Source organism: Aquarana catesbeiana, linkage group LG04 (genome assembly GCF_042186555.1).
Source record: "Aquarana catesbeiana isolate 2022-GZ linkage group LG04, ASM4218655v1, whole genome shotgun sequence".
NCBI classification, from domain to species: Eukaryota; Metazoa; Chordata; class Amphibia; order Anura; family Ranidae; genus Aquarana; species Aquarana catesbeiana.
Window position 1 is genome coordinate 590,571,951 of NC_133327.1, and position 17,374 is coordinate 590,589,324.

Below are 17,374 nucleotides of genomic sequence, written 5' to 3' on the forward strand. Positions count from 1 at the left end.
ACCCCACACCTCTCCGTCAGGCTGGAAAGACCGAGATAAAAAAATAAAAAAGTCTCTGCCTTTCCAGCCAAGTTCCTGGCATGGTTTACATCCGCCGGCCCGGATGTGATGTCATAACGTCGCGCCCGGGCCTCTGAGGGTCATAGAGATGAAAGGGCACCATCTGGTCACCAGAAATCTGTATGCTCAACTTCCGGAGATGATGATTTATTCCCTGGCCCAGAGAAGCACTGGAGGGCGGCAGGAGGGGGACGTCCCCTCCTGCCGCCTGTAATGCCCCGTACACACGGTCGGACTTTGTTCGGACATTCCGACAACAAAATCCTAGGATTTTTTCCGACGGATGTTGGCTCAAACTTGTCTTGCATACACACGGTCACACAAAGTTGTCGGAAAATCCGATCGTTCTAAACACTGTGACGTAAAACACGTACGTCTGGACTATAAACGGGGCAGTGGCCAATAGCTTTCATCTCTTTATTTATTTATTCTGAGCATGCGTGGCACTTTGTCCGTCGGATTTGTGTGCACACGATCGGAATTTCCGACAACGGATTTTGTTGTCGGAAAATTTTATAGCCTGCTCTCAAACTTTGTGTGTCAGAAGATCCAATGGAAAATGTGTGATGGAGCCTACACACGGTCGGAATTTCCGACAACAAGGTCCTATCACACATTTTCCATCGGAAAATCCAACCGTGTGTTTGGGGCATAAGAACAATCAAGCGGCTGAACTGCCTGCTATGATTGTTGTTACTGTGCACAGAATCGCCGGCTGAAAAAGATGATATCTGGATGATGCCTGTAGCTGCATGCATCATTCATATTTCCTCACTCAAAGTCCAAGAAGTCATATGACGTACCTTGAGCGGGAAGTGGTTAAGAAAATTTTTTTTTTTTTTTTTTTTTTACCATTTTGGATCAGGTTTTAATGAATAAAAATCAGGAGATGTCCATTAAACATTTCCCAACAAATGAAAGCCCAATCTGTCAATCTGTCCAGAAAAAAAAGCAAGGTATTATCCACCAGGATACACTAAGTAGTTGTGATGATGTGTACAGTTATACTAACACATGTCAAAGCTGCATAATTGGGTCTGGGTATGAAGGTTTGTTTTGACCCTGGTCATTGAGGGGTTAATTATATAAAAATTACCAATGAAAGCTCTTTGCTTTGTTTTCTGGCTTCTACTTTTGTGGCATCCAGATGTTCTTGTGATTCTGACAAAAGCTGTCTGAGCTGCAATAAAGGAAGTCAGATACTCATATTAGCATTCATTATCCAAAGCCATGCATAATGCTACAAATCACGCTCATTTGCATACAGTCGATATCAATGCACCTGTTTGCAAACACAGCTTTCAATCAGATTCTTTGCTAGCTCTATACTCAAAGGTTCTATTCATGTGAATCAGCTGTATTCAACACAAAACTTACATTTTTTTTAATTGCAACATTTTATTGGAATAGGTTATTGAGGTCATTCACAAAAATGATGCTTAGGAAGGATTGGTGACAGGGATAGGTTTAGGTAATCACCAATTAAGGAATGTCTACTGCTGTGCTAAAAAAAAAAAGAAAAAAAATGTAGCAGGGCTGGGACAATGGGGTGGGGGCAAAAGGGACAGGAGCCCTGGATGCATCAAATGAATGAGAGAGGGTTGCAGCATGACCATCACAAGAGTGGAGTGACACTGCAGTGCTGCTAAAGTCTGCCCTGATGCCCAACGCTTTATGCCAAAGCAGCAGAGTGCCTTGCATAGTAGTGCTCCATGGTTACTAGTTCAGCAGGGAACGGACAAACTTCAATCCATGAATTATTATTATATTATTATTATTATTATTATTATTATTATACAGGTTTTATATAGTGCCAACAGTTTGAGCAGCGCTTAACAAAATAAAGGCAAACATTACAGTTACATTACAATTTGGTACAAGAAGAATCAGAGGGCCCTGCTCATTAGAGCTTACAATCTAAAAATGGCCATTCCTGCTTAACAGAAGATCTAACAAACCAACATCTGTTGAACAGAGATGTTGGAAAACTTTTGTTGATCAGTGTATTCTGACAGCGGAGGAGTCCCACTGTCAGAACACAAAGGGGTTGATTTACTAAACTGGAGAGTGCAAAATCTGGTGCAGCTGTGCATGGTAGCCAATCAGCTTCTAACTTCAGCTTATTCAGTTAAGCTTTGACAAAAAAAACTGGAAGCTGATTGGTTTCTATGCAGAGCTGCACCAGATTTTGCACTCTCCAGTTTAAGTAAATCAACCCCAATGTCTCAGTGGGGGATTCTTCCAGCCCCTTTGTTGATAACAAAAAAGAAAAATCAAGTAATCTATGGCATAGCCTTAAAGTGGTATTAAACCCAAAAGCAAACGTTTATTATATTGCAGCTTATCAATTCTTAGATGTGATGGCTGTAGTAGTTTTCTTTTTTAGGATTTAATCTCCTTATTTTCACCTGGTGATCCAACTAGTGAGTTGATCTGTTTTTCAAAAGAACAAGCTGTCCTGCAGATGTACCAGTTAGAGGGATGAGACATACCCTTTACCGCTGACTGGGGTGCTTACAATGATCTGCTTGTATTTATTTATGTAAAACCTTTGTCCCAAAAGGGAAAAAAACTGTTTGTTGTAATTGTTTCAAAAGCATCCGCTGGAGTTTGGCTTCAATTTATTAGTGTAATCTAAATCTGCTAGTACATCTAACAATGCTGCTGTCCAAAGGTGCCCCCTGTGCTCCTTCATCCAGAGTGAGGGTACTCTAGGAGATGTGTTACTGGCCAGATCACCAGATGAAAACAGAGGGGAAAAAAGCCCCAAAAAAGAAATTGAATGCAGTCATAAAACCGAATGATTGGTAAGCGGCAATATATTACATTTTTTTGGTTCTGGGTTTTTTATCCCTTTAATGATCTGTGATCTCTGCCTGACAGGTGATAGTCCTGGCCTGCCCTTCTGACATGATGTCATTCACAGGCCAGGAAGAGGGAGCCGCCCTGTGGTAGGGGGACATATGTAAGGTAGGTCAATTAAACACAGACTACTTGAAAGCAGCAGGCCGAGGAAAGGCATTATATTCAATGCAATCAGATTCAGAGTGCCATTTCCTGCGATGCAGCTTTGTACAGGGATCTCAGTAACTCCATGGGGGGTATGGGGGGGGGATGAACGGGTTAATAAACATTGCCACTTGGATAGTACTGCCACATGAAGGAGTTTATTAAAACTGTCACTGGCCACTGCTGCATTAGTGGTCAGTGACAGTATTTATTAACCCTTTGAGGTGCATTAGTGGCCAGTGTTCATTAACTCCACCATGCTGCATTATAAATCGGTAAATTAGCTCAGCCACTGGCCCCTAATGCTGCATGAAGGGGTTAAATTAACCCTGCCATTGACCGCTTATGGGGGAGAGAGGTTTTAATCAGTATAATTACTGATAATTAATGCAAGATGGGGGCAACCAATGTAGAGGGGTTTAAACAGCATAACACAATTGACAACCAATGTAGGTAATATTATTGCGGTCAAATCAAATTGGGACAGTTGGGGGGGGGGGGGGGGGTGATTGAGTGTGCAGTTTGGCATTTTCACCCTGGGCAGCAGGTGATCTTATCCCGGCACTGATATGTAATATTAGGAACCAGTGACAAATACCTTACTCTTGTGTAAAATATCCATGTGCTGAAAATGCATTCCCATGTTAACATATATCCACCAACTTTAGGAGCCAAAAGTCGACACACAAACCTACATAACATGTATATAATACAACAATGCAAAAGTCATTGACTGCGAAGGCTGCAGTAACTGATAAACCCAGGAACCAGCAGTTTGCACATTCCCATAGGCCTAAAGGCCTGATACTAAATATGATGATATGTAAGTTTCATCTAAACACAAGGCCTAGCTGTTCCCCATTCCCAATGATGTAGGAACCCTTATATACAGGGACAGATTCATGATGACCAGCTACAAGACACGTACAATTTCCACCTCTTTGGAATAGTTCTGACATTCTGTGCTAGAAGTGTCCATCTGGGTCTCCAGCTGTGCCTCCATTAAAGCAATGCATTCCTTGAGCTGAAATATAGAGAGATAATGATGTATTCTCTGTATTCGAACATATCTCTGCAAAATGATTAGACTGAAGAACGGAACTAAAAATTGTTCAGCATCAGTATAGTGGCATGCAGACACCTTAAAACAAACTGTGCACAGTATATAAACTATAAACTATATGTATTTGGGGTGTGATCTGTCTTTCTTGGCCTGCTGAAGGGCTTGTTGCCCAAAACTGTAGCCAAACTAACTTTTTTGTCTGATGGACATTTAACCACTTGCCGACAGGCCTTCTTCTGACATTTGTTACTTACAAGTTAAATTCTGTATTTTTTGCTAGACAATTACTCAGAACCCCCAAACATATTATATTATATTTTATATATATATATTATATTTTATATATATATATATATATATATATATATATATATATATATATATATATATATTTTTTAGCAGAGACCGCCATTTTGTAAAAAAAAGTGTAGGCCCTTGTCTACAGCCTTTTACAAATTAAAACCCCATTGGATCCAGCGGTATACTTGCTGGGTCTTCCCCGACAAAGGATGCCTAGGACTGCCAAGAAAGGTACTTCTGCATATCCCTACTGCTGCTTTATATTGTAGGTGGACCCACAATACCCAATACAATCTCGATTTCAGTAAGTCGAACTGATGGAAGTCTTTACAGCAAAAATGAAAAATACTCTTGCAGTGTTCAAACGGATGTGAGATCCCTTGGTCCACATGGACACTTCCTCACTAATAGATGGGCAATCCAGCTCAGAAATTGACCCAGGCTAGTTGTCGAGCTCTCTTCTGCTCATCTTAACTCTGGGCTTCATGCTCATCTCCTCTTCTTGTTTACCCACGTCTCAAATGGGTCATCTATGCTAATATTTTTTTGCAAGCTGCATTGAGATATTAGTTACACTAGAATCTTTGTAATATTTTTATCATTTCAACCATGAGACACTCTTTTTTTTTTTTTTTTTTTCTTATTGACTATCTAATTCCAAACTCTCTAATGAATGATTTGAGACCAAAAATGAAGGGTTTGAAAAGTCCTCCATTTCTGTGAACTCTTGTTATAATGTTGGTATAGTATAGCACACAAACAACAGTGACATTTTGTAATATAAAGAGTAATATTACCTGGTCTGTGCTTTGGACATCTAATTTCAGCCTTTCCACTGCTTCTTCTAGGGTCTTTATTTGGATTTGTGACTATAGGGAAAAAATATTAATAAATATATATGAGCTGTTTATACAGTAAAAGTAGTGTAAAGATTCTAACAAATGAACCCATAACAACCAATGTGGCTTCAATTTACTGAAGTACGATAAGAGAATAAATGAAAGACAATCAAAAGCCAACCATTTAGACAATTGGAGGTACCTATATGCATTGCTATTTTAAAGCGGAGTCCCACCTACATATATATATATTTTTTTTTTTTTCAAGGGCACCTGTTCTGCTGTTATTAAAATCATTGTCTAAACGAGATTTTCTAGAAAACTGCTGCTCTATTTAGTTTTTTTTTAAATTTTTATTAAAGAACCTTTGTGTTTTTTCTTGAGTGCTTCCATCTTGCTTGTGGGCATGTGAAGCCCACTAGGATTCTTTTCTGGGATTAGGTGCTGCTGGCTACCCAGTATGCACCTTCCGATCTCACACATGCACATTAAACACACGGCGCAGCGCGATGCTGAGAGGCAGCGATACCCACTGACTCCCTGGAATCATGACACAAATCTCCTAGGAGCCAGTGCGCGCAGAAAATTATGTACATTGCCGTGGAGAGATGAAACAGGAAGAAATAAACAAAGCCTTGGAAACAAGGTAAGGAAAGAAAGAAAAAAAAAAAAACACCCAATGCTGTTTTTATGGTCTGTTCAAAAGCGGATGATGTGAAGATTAAAAAGTGGGTGGAACTCCACTTTAAACAGGCCTAATCCAAATAAAGCAAAGTGTAAAGTGCAAAGGTGTGTAGCATCCATAGTAACCACACTTCAGCTTTCTTTAGTTAGTGCAGAACTACTAGCTGTTGATAGACAGCCAAAAAGTGATCAATAGTAGCCTGTGACTCCTATTCGGAAGATATCCCTTCATGTTTTATGCCAGTGACACCAGGACAAGAAATTAGAACGTGGAAATCACAGCCAGCAATACAAAACAACTTACAAAAGTTGTAACTCTTCCGTAGTCTACTAAAAAATGTTTTTATTGCTGTGCCTCCTATTGAACAGATTTCCATCACTTCCTGACTTTCTAATTCCCTGTTACTGTGACACAACCCAAGAGAAAATAACCACTTTGATACCAGGCACTTTCCCCCCTTCCTGTCTAGGCCAATTTCAGCTTTCAGCGCTGTCACACTTTGAATGACAATTGCACATTTATGCAACACTGCACCCAAATTTAATTTTTATCATTTTTTCACACAAATAGAGCTTTCTTTTGGTGGTATTTAATCACCCCTGGGTTTTTTATTTTTTGCTAAAAACAAAAAAAAGACCAAAAATGTGAAAAAAAAGTTTTTCTTAGTTTGTCAGAAAATTTTGTAAATAAGTAATTTCTCCTTCACTGATGTGCGCTGATGAGGCAGCACTGAAGGGCACTGATGAGGTGGCACTAATATGCAGCACTGATGGGCACTGATATGCAGCACTGATGGGCACTAATGGGAGGCACTGATGAGCAGGAACTGACTTGCATCACTGATAGGCACTGACTGGCATCATTGATGACCAGGGCACTGATTATCTGTACAGGGGGTCCCCGGGTTACAAGCAAGATAGGGACTTTAGGTTTGTTCTTAAGTTGAATATGTTTGTAAGTCGGAACAGGTACATTTTTTAAGTGTAGCTCCAGCCAAAAAATATATTTTTAAGTTTTGTAGATAGCATAGGGAAGGGTTATCACCCCTGTAACATTTGTTTTTCTGTCTGTGCCCCTGTTCAGAAGATTTCACCTCACTTTCTGTCCCAATGACAATTGGATTTTGAAAATTTGGGGTTATTAGGGAAATAAGGATAGGTGATAAAGCATCAGTGGAGACACCTTTTTCCCATATTAACTCTTACAGGAGTGAATTTTACTTCCTAGGGGTAGATTTCCTCTCACTTCCTGTTGTCTCCTGCCGTTTGTAAGTAGGAGTCGTTTGTAAGTCGGATGTTTGTAAGTAGGGGACCCCCTGTACAGGTCTCCTCTGTGGGAAAATACTGCTGATCGGCTCTCCTCTCCTCACATTCTGTCAGTGGGAGACAAGGAGAGCCTATAACTGGCATTTCCTTGTTTACATGTGATCAGCTGATCACATGGGTAAAGAGCCACATCATCGTAAGCACGGTGAGACTGGGACGGTATCATATGACGCCGTCCCAGAACAAGAGAGCATCCCGCCCACTGTCATTTGTCTATATGGCAGGCGGGAGCCATTTAAAGTGGTTCTAAAGGTAGAAGTTGTTTTACCTTAATTCATTCTCTTCGTTAAAGGTAAAAAAACCTTCTCTGTGCAGCTTCCCCCCTAGCCCCCACTTATACTTGAACCTGATCTTGATCCAGTGATGTGCATGAGAGCATCGGCTCTCACCCTCCTCATAGGATTAGACACAACAGCGGAAGCCATTCCCTACTGTTAATCACAGTCAGTGAGGAGGGAGCGGGGGACACGGCCAAGCTACACTTTGTGTGTCTATGGACTTTAAAGTCTATACCTTAAAATGACAACATAATGAATGCTAATATATCTTGTGCCATGTCCCCTGTCTGGTCTTTGTGATGGGTCATGTCCAGACACTCATACTTAGTGATTTCTAGGATTTTTCTTTAATGCTGCTACTAGTTTAAAGGAAAAAACGGTCATGAAAGAAACATGGAGGCTGCTACTGGTGATTTCTCCTGAAAATGACAATTTAGTGCAGCTGCACCTACCTTTGTAAGCGACTCCTCAGATGCCTCCAGCTTTGCTTTCCAAACCTGCTCTTCCTCTTCAACACTCTTCTGCAGGTCCTTCAGCATCCCTTCCTAAGACAATGAAAAGTCAGAAGCCAATATTAGACCAGTGTATCTGTTTTATTAAGATTATAGGGTACAGAAAAGAAAAGGGGCCAAAGGGGTATGTTTTCAGAAACAGTGGGGGGGGGGGGTCGGTGATAGATGAACTCCACATAACAAGGCAGGAAACACATCAGTAAATAGTGACAAACACCCTTGAAGAAATTCCTAAAGGGTATCATGTACACCCTTTAGAATTCTGTTGGGGCGCAGCACTGAAAGTGTTGGGGACTGAGGAGTTTTGTTCTAGCGGTGGGGGCAGCCTAATGGGAAACTGAGAGCCTAGTTTGCCAACAGATGCGCTTTGCTTTTCATTGATAGCACACGGAAGTGGGCTGATCCATATGCACTTTATTTCAATAATGGCTTTTCGAATCCACCCACTACCATGCCAAGTCAAGTCAAGCTATATTGTCATTCTACTACACGTGAGGACATACAGTAGAACGAAATGTTGTATCTCACAGGGCTACATACAAATTAAGCATAATTATAAATAAATATACAAAGAATAAAAACACAGCGAAGAAATAAAAAAAATTTAAAAAATGCGCCATTAATCAAAGTGGATCTGTAAATGTAAAGTGTACTAGTCTCTCAGTTTCCCATTGGGCGCCAAACACCCAGTGACAAACCATTTCCCAAACATGGGCATTTCCATATTTGGGTAATGACATCACATTTGTTTACATTTAGCCTTTGGCCAGGGAATCTCCTAGCTGACAGCTAAATGGGGCATTTCCATATTTGGGTAATGACATCGCCTTTCTTTATATTTCGCTTTCAGCCAGGGAATCTCCTAGCCAACCGCTAAATGGGGCTGGGGGTACAGCCCTGTGGGGGCATCTGCCACATACATGACAGCTTCCCAGCACAGGCACGGCATGCTCAGAGCACTGTACCAGCTTAGAGTTGGTCTTAATCACCACCATTTACCTAATCTGAGAGTTGCTGGTAATATTTAGTCTCTGCCATAGTGACAGTAGTAAGAACTATCTGAATTTGTTGCAAGTGGCAGTAATGTTACCGACACTGGTACAAAAGCTTACCTGAATTAGGCGCAGGGAATTCTTAAAGCAGTTGTATACTGCTGGACATTTGTTTTTGTTTTTTTTCTTCTTTCTGCAAGGTCATAATGTGCTAGTATGCATCCATTTTTACCGGTCTTGCTTCTGGGTTCACAGGCTCCGGCTCTGTGACTGGCCGGAGTCGCAATGATGTCACTCCTGCCTATGCGTGCAGGAGCCACCGTTCACGGCACAGGGCTCGGAAGGAATGGCACCGGTGGCCGAGGAATTAGAACCCCTGTCAATTTTTTTTTTTTTTGCTGTCTGTGCCCGTTAGGGAGATTTGCCTTCTTTATTAGTAATGTTTACCATTATTACCAAATGTAAAGTAAAAGAAAATCTCAAATTGTGTGTTATCCCCAGAACAGGAATAGTGGAGATACACTATATTAACAAAAGTAGTTCAATATTAAGTTGGCCCACCTTTTCCCGCTATAACAGCTTCAACTCTTCTGGGAAGACTGTCCATAAAGGTTTAGGAGTGTGTCTATGGGAATGTTAAATCATTCTTCCAGAAGCACATTTGTGAGGTCAGGAACTGATGTTGGATGAGAAGGCCTGGCTTGCAATCTCCACTCCAATTCATCCCAAAGGTGTTCTATCGGGTTGAGATCAGGACTCTGTGCAGGCCAGTCAAGTTTCTCCACCCCAAACTCGCTCATCCATGCCTTTATTGACTTTGCTTTGTGCACTGGTGTGCAGTCATGTTGGAACAGGAAGGAGTCATCCCCAAACTGTTCCCACAAAGTTGGGAGCATGAAATTGTCCAAAATGTCTTGGTATGCTGACGTCTTAAGAGTTCCCTTCACTGGAACTAAGGGGCCAAGTCCAACCCCTGAAAATAGGATTTTTTAAAACAGCTTACCTGTAAAATCCTTTTCTTTCGAAGGACATCACGGGACACAGAGCCACGGTAATTACTGATGGGTTATATAGGATATCACTGGTGATTGGACACTGGCACACCCTATCAGAAAGTTCAACCCCCTATATAAATCCCTCCCCTTGCAGGGATACCTCAGTTTTGTAGCCAAGCAATATAGTGTATTAGAAGAGGGGCGGGACCTCTGTGTCCCGTGATGTCCTTCGAAAGAAAAGGATTTTACAGGTAAGCGGTTTTAAAAAATCCTATTTTCTTTCTCGAACATCACGGGACACAGAGCCACAGTAATTACTGATGGGATGTCCCAGAGCAATGCTATCTGAGGGGGGGGAACCACGACCAAGTAGGGTGCAATCAGACCTGAGGACCCTGTACCGCTGCCTGCAGCACACTACGCCCAAAGGCGATATCCTCATGCCTTCTCACATCCACCTGATAGAATCTGGTGAATGTATGAACTGAAGACCAGGTTGCGGCCTTGCAGATCTGAGCCATCGAGGCCCGGTGATGCACTGCCCAAGAAGCACCCTTGTGGAATGTGCCTTGATCTGAAATGGAGGAATCTTCTGTTTCAAACCGTTAGCTTGAATGATCAATCGTCGAATCCATTTAGAAATGGTAGCTTTTGACGCTGCCTGTCCTCTATTGGGACCCTCTGGCAGCACGAACAAAACATCCGTTTTGCGAATCTGAGCAGTTGCCTCGAGATAGGCCTTGACTGCTCTTACTACATCCAATGAATTAGGGGCGCTTTAACCGGAGGATTAAGACGCATCACCCCCTGCATAAAGTTTCGGACCAAAGAATGCGAAGCAAGTGGCCGTTGAAATAATACTGATAAAGCCGAGACCTGGCTTTTGATGGTACTCAAGGCCAGCTTCATCTCTAATCCTAATTGTAGAAAATCAAGAATTCTACCTATAACATATTTCCAGGGATGCCAACCTCTGGATTCACACCAGGATACATAAGCTTTCCAGACTCTATGATAAATCATTCTGGAAGCTGGCTTCCTTGCATTAATCAAGGTAGATATGACAGAACCTGAGAGCCCACGACTCTTCAAAACGTGGGTCTCAATAGCCAAACCGTCAAATTTAGCATTTGTAAGGCAGGATGGAACACTGGACCTTGAGATAACAGGTCTGGGCGTACCGGTAGGGTCCACGGGGAACCCACCGTCATCCTTACTACTTCTGCATACCAAGTCCTTCTGGGCCAAGCGGGGGCCACCAGAAGTACTGACTTCCTTTCCTGCCTGATCCTGCGAAGGAGTCGTGGCAGTAGCAGAATAGGCGGGAATGCGTGAATCAGTGAGAACCGATGCCACGGAATCACCAACGCATCCGTCCCACATGCAAGAGGATCCCTTGTCCTTGCCACAAATCTGTCTAACTTTTTGTTGAATCGGGATGCAAAGAGATCTACATCTGGGACCCCCCATCTTTGGCATATGGCCCAAAAGATGTCGGGGTGTAGAGACCATTCCCCTGGGAGTAACTGCTGGCGACTTAGATAGTACGCCTGCCAGTTCTCTATCCCTGGAATAAAAACTGCCGATATGCATGGCACATGCATCTCTGCCCAGACTAAGATCTGGTTCACCTCCTTTTGAGCAGCTCGGCTCCGGGTGCCTCCCTGATGATTGACATAAGCCACTGCTGTGGCATTGTCGGACTGGATCCTGACCGGGCAGCCCTGTATCCTGAGAGTCCAGGCTTTTAGGGCTAGATATACCGCCTGGATCTCCAGAATGTTGATGGGTAAGTAAGGTCCTCTCTGTCTTGGACCATATCCCCTGAACCGCAGACTGTTCCAGAACTGCTCCCCTGACAGACTGACATCTGTTGTTACCACCGTCCAGGTAACCGTTAGAAAGGATTTCCCCTTCTGCAGGTTTTTGGGTATGAGCCACCAATTGAGGCTCTGACGCACCGCATGCGACAGGTGCATCGGAAAGTCTAATGCCTGAACCTTCTTGTTCCAGGTCGACAGAATACTGTGTTGCAGCATTCTTGAATGAAACTGAGCATAGGGAACTGCTTCGAATGAAGACACCATCTTCCCTAGTAGTCTCATACAAAGGCGGACAGAAGGACCGTTCTTGGACCTGACTGCCAGAATCAGCTCTCTTAAAGCAGCGATCTTTGCCTGGGGTAGAAATATTCTCTCCTGGCTTGTATCAATGATCAGACCTAAATACTCCAGTCTTCTTACTGGTTTTAGGAAAGATTTTTCTAAGTTGAGGATCCAACCCAGGTGTTCCAGATACCTGACTGTGGTCCTCAAGTTTCCGTTCAAAGAGGCTACCGACCGGCCTATCAAGAGCAGGTCGTCTAGGTATGCTATGACAGCTATACCCTGAGCCCATAATCTGGCCAGAGGAGGAGCCAAGATCTTTGTGAACACTCGAGGTGCAGTGGCTATCCCAAAGGGCAGAGCCACAAACTGGAAATGGCGCCCTCCTATCTTGAAGCGCAGAAACTTCTGATGAGCAGGAAAAATGGGCACATGCAGATATGCATCTCTGATGTCTATTGATGCCAGAAATTCTCCTCCCTGCAGGGTGGAGACTACTGTCCGAATTGATTCCATGCGGAAGGATTGAATCCTTAAGAATCGGTTCAGATCCCTTAAATCCAGAATGGGTCTGACATCCCCATTTGGTTTTTGGACCATAAAAAGGTTGGAATAGAAGCCCAATCCCTGGTCCTTTGCGGGAACCATCATAATGACCTCCTGCGACAAAAGTCGCTGTAACGCTAGAAGGAGCGACTGCTTCTTTTCTGGGTCTCTGGGAACACCTGATCTGAGGAACCGAGGAGAGGGAAATTCCTGAAACTCCAGCTTGTACCCAAAGGTTACCGTGGAGATTACCCATCTGTCCTGGAAATCCTCCTGCCAGAGCCCTGAGAACTACCGCAGTCTTCCCCCCACTCGAGCGAGCGGGGGGCGCCCCCTCATGCAGAGGTCTTAGTGTTTTGCCTAGTAGGCTTCTTCCCCCAGGACTTCTTCTGTCCCTGGGGTTGACTCTTGTCCCTGGGCCCAGACAGGGGAGGCCGTCGAGACTGCCTGGAGGCTGAAGCCCCAGGCGCTGGGGAGAGAGTCCGTTTGAAAGAGGGACACTTACTCTTCTTCTTAACAGGTAAGAGAGTGCTTTTCCCACAAGAGATTCTCTTGATATAGCTATCCAAGTCCTCTCCAAACAACCTTTCACCACGAAATGGAAACCCCGCCAGGAGCTTCTTACATGGTGCTTCGGCTGACCAATTTTTCAACCGTAGGATTCTACGTATATGTACCAACCCCAGAGAAAGACGAGAGGTTTGCACGATAGAATCTCTGATGGCGTCAACAACGTAACATAAGGCCGCAGGAAGGTTAGCAAACCCCTGGGCCTGCTGTTCAGGTAATACCTTGATAACCTGCTTAACATGGTCTCTTAGGTATTGACAGACTCCAATCGCTGCAACTGCAGGTTGAGCCACTGAACCTGCCAAGGAAAAAACATCCTTCAATAGGGATTCCATCTTCTTGTCTACAGGATCCCTGAGCATCTGAGCATTGTCTACAGGACAAGTCAGACTATTATTTACGGAGGAAAGGGCGGCATCAATGGCCGGTATCCCCCACATTTTAATAAACTTTTCTTCTATCGGATAAAGTGTTGAAAACGTTCTCAGCGGAAAAAAACGTTTGTCTGGGTGATCCCACTCAGAATAAATGAGCTTTTCAAGTAAATTATGAACAGGAAAAGCCTGTGCTGCTTGAGAAGGTTTCAGTGACCCCAAAGCAGCAGAGGATTCTTTAACAGTTTCAGGTACAGGCAACCTAAATGTGGAGCGGACCAATCCAGTAAGGATCTGCACTAAGACTTTCTCCTCTTGGGAAGTTGCAGAGGGTCCCTCTCCACCTGATTCCTCCGAAGAGGAATCATCCGTCCCATCCTGATCCCCTGAAAGGGATTAGTCTCCTTTATCCCTGAGCTCCTCTTCCTGAGGGTCTTGGGAAACAGAGGAAGGCCTAGTGCGTTTTCTTCCACAAAGTGAAGACGTAATCACGGCCATTAATCTTTCCTCTAAACCATTAATAGCTGAGAAATAAACTCTTGTGTAATATATACAGGGGCTGATGTGACGAAGGCAGGTATAGCCCCTGACCCCAATGGCTCTCCCTGGCTAGCTGTCCCTGGCCCCTCAGGGGGGGAGGATGCTGCTGACAGGGGGTCCTCAGAACCTGAACGAGATCCCCTAGTGTCTCTGGTTCTGGGGGTGTTTGAACCTCTTCTACCCATAGTGCAAAGCAACAAGGTGGAGGTATCATAAAATGAACACTGACTGCTGAGCGATGTAGTCCGGCTAAAAGCCCTGCTACCCAATGCTCAGTCTGGTGTTACTTAGTAAATGCTGCCTAGGAGAATGCCTGTGTCCCACCTTACATGCGACCTGTCAGCTCTGTGTCCCTCCAAAGGCTGTGTGCACCTGTACAGAGTGCTTTAAATAGCCTGCAGCTGGCCTGATTGGGAGTTTAAGCACCTGTGCTGACGTCCCGCCCCCCCCCCCCCCCCCGCTCGAATTCGAATTCCGCGCTGGCCAACCCTCCGGAAACACTATGGAGGAAGGCTGGGGGAGGGGGATGAGGGAGAGAGGCTGGTAGTGAGGGGCCTGCCTGAAAACTGCAATGGCGGCAATGGCGGCGGGGGCGGCGGTGCCCAAGCGGTATAACCGCTGTCTAGACCCCTGTGGCCTCCCCCTAGCCTGGGGGGAACATCAAACATGAGAAATCCCCCCATCCATCCTACCTTGAGCCGGCCGGAGACGCTGTGAAGCCTGAACACTGAGACTGACATCAGACTGACAAGGTTTGTGCTCTTGGCAGCCCCCGGTGGTCACAACAGGCATAGCATGCATTTACCTTAAAGGAGAAAACCTACTAGAATTAAAAAATTCTGTGGAATCTCCTCTTACCTTATCCAACCGCAGGGTTCAGTTTACACAGACCCAATCTTCACCTCTCACGGTGGGCTCTGTTTAGAAAACCGTCAGAGACTGGGGCCCCCTACGGATAGGGGGATCCTGCAGTTCTGGACCTGTAAAGCACCCGGCTAGAAATTAGGCTAGAAAACCATTTTCTAATATGCGGGGCCCAGCTCTCTAAAAAGAAAAAAGTGTTACAGGTAAAACCTTGTTTCTTCAGACACGAGGCCCGGGTACCATCCAATTTGGCCTAGAAAGGACACTTTGAATGGATCCGGTTCGCCTGGCTTGCCCCAGTATAGGATATGGGATGTTCCCTTTGGAGCTCAGCACAGGACATCTTTACACGTCCATCACCTAAGACACTGGCGTAAAAACTGAGGTATCCCTGCAAGGGGAGGGATTATATAGGGGGTTGAACTTTCTGATAGGGTGTGCCAGTGTCCAATCACCAGTGATACCCTATATAACCCATCAGTAATTACTGTGGCTCTGTGTCCCGTGATGTTCGAGAAAGAAAAACAACCCCACACCACAATCCCCCCTCCACCAAATGATTTGGACCAGTGCACAAAGCAAGGCCCATAAAGACATGGATGAGCGAGTTTGGGGTGTAGGAACTTGACTGGCCTGCACATATTCAGGAATGATGTGTGAATATATAGTACGACATAAGCAGTACCCTACGTAATGTGCTAATAAGCATAATTAGAATGACAGTGCAACTCACCGTCTCAGCTAGGATGGTCCTGTATTGGTCACATTCTGCTTGCAAGGAGACCTGTGCTTCTTCTGCTTCTTTTAGTTTAAGCAATAAATCCTGAAACCCAGATGGGACAAGAGACCTTAACACAAAATGTAACTGCATTTCAATTCAAAATCTTAGCAGCTAGCTAAATCCTAAAAAGAAACAAATGTTGGCTGTATGGTAAATGTGGACTTGCAGTAGTATCCAGCATAGTGATACTGTATAGAGCAGGGTTTTTCTACCAGGGTTCCTCCAGAGGTGGATAGGTGTTCCTTGAGGAATTTCTGCCTCTTAGATAAGTTCCTACTGACACCACCGATCTTTTAAGATATCTGTAAGGGGGTAATTCTTCCCAATGACCAAAAGTGTAATGAGCATTCTTCCCACTGTCCATCACACTAATGTATACTTAGTTGTAGATATACAGTAGCAATTTTTAGCAGGGGTTCCCTAAGACCTGGAAGTCATTTCAAGGGTTCCTTTGTTTTGAGAAATGCTGGCATAGAGAATAAATTAAATCATTAATGATACAGCTTTTTGAAATGAGCAAAGTTGGACTGGTGATGGCAAATATAAGATTGACTGTATTACAAATGTTGCAAACATAACCAGGATTACACAATGAAGAACAGAAAATCAAAGTGTTGGCTAAATGGTGGAGGATGTGACTCAAATGGGCAAGCATGCAGTTAACGAATGTTAACCATAAAAAGTAACAAAAACACAAATGCATCATTTGTTGCATTATAAATGTGTCCTATAGAATAGATTGACATTTAGCATACACTACAAGTGAGCTGGTGTATTATCACGCAGACTGCTGCATTGAAGTAGAAGCATAGAAATTAATAGACATGTGCAATTCACTCTTTCTAAACTTGGATGACATTTTCGTTATTTCGGAGATTCGGATGTATCCGAATTTCTAAATCACAATAGTCATAAGTTTCAACGAATCCGAAATAAATTATAACAAAACATTTATAGAAATGGAAAACTATAATACTACTGCAATAAAGACAGTAAGGTATAAAAGTGAAATAAGATGATGATTCTTACATGGGCAACCTTATAAAAACAGAATAAAAAAAGAACAGAATAAAGCAGAATATAATAAAATAGGATAGAAAATAAAAGAATAGAATAGAATAGAAAATAAAAGAATATAATAGAATAAAACAGAATATAATAAAGTAGAATAGAAAATAAAGGAATAGAATAAAACAGACTATAATAAAGTATGAATTATCATCTTATTTCACTGTTATAACTTGCTGTATTTATTGCAATATGTTTTCATTTCCAATTCGATAAAAAAAATAACGAATATATGAAATGAATCCGAATATACAAAACAAATTTTTTTTTTTTTTATTAGTAAAGATCAGCTATAGCAGCTGTGTATTTCTCTTCCAGGTTTCCTTTGAAGCATATCTCTAGACAAAAAAAAAACTTGTTTGTGATACAGTAGGGGTTTTACTGCTAATTGGCACTCTATTACAGAGCTTTCCCCTTTTCCTGTTCAATAAAAATGGGTTCACCATACAGAAAGTCAGGAAAAATAGA

The 17,374-nt window shown here is 43.2% G+C and overlaps 1 protein-coding gene across 2 annotated transcripts in view; it reads right to left on the reverse strand.

Moving 5' to 3' along the window:
- The window catches only part of RRBP1 (ribosome binding protein 1), a 117,825-nt gene that overhangs the window by 20,886 nt on the left and 79,565 nt on the right, over positions 1 to 17,374 (reverse strand). For both annotated transcript variants that reach the window (XM_073628161.1, XM_073628160.1), the window contains exons 14-18: positions 15,791 to 15,880; positions 8,012 to 8,104; positions 5,230 to 5,301; positions 3,998 to 4,093; positions 1,157 to 1,240 (exon numbers count right to left, since the gene is read on the reverse strand). In XM_073628161.1, the coding sequence (XP_073484262.1) occupies positions 1,157 to 1,240; positions 3,998 to 4,093; positions 5,230 to 5,301; positions 8,012 to 8,104; positions 15,791 to 15,880 (435 nt within the window). The remainder of the gene's footprint in view (positions 1 to 1,156; positions 1,241 to 3,997; positions 4,094 to 5,229; positions 5,302 to 8,011; positions 8,105 to 15,790; positions 15,881 to 17,374) is intronic.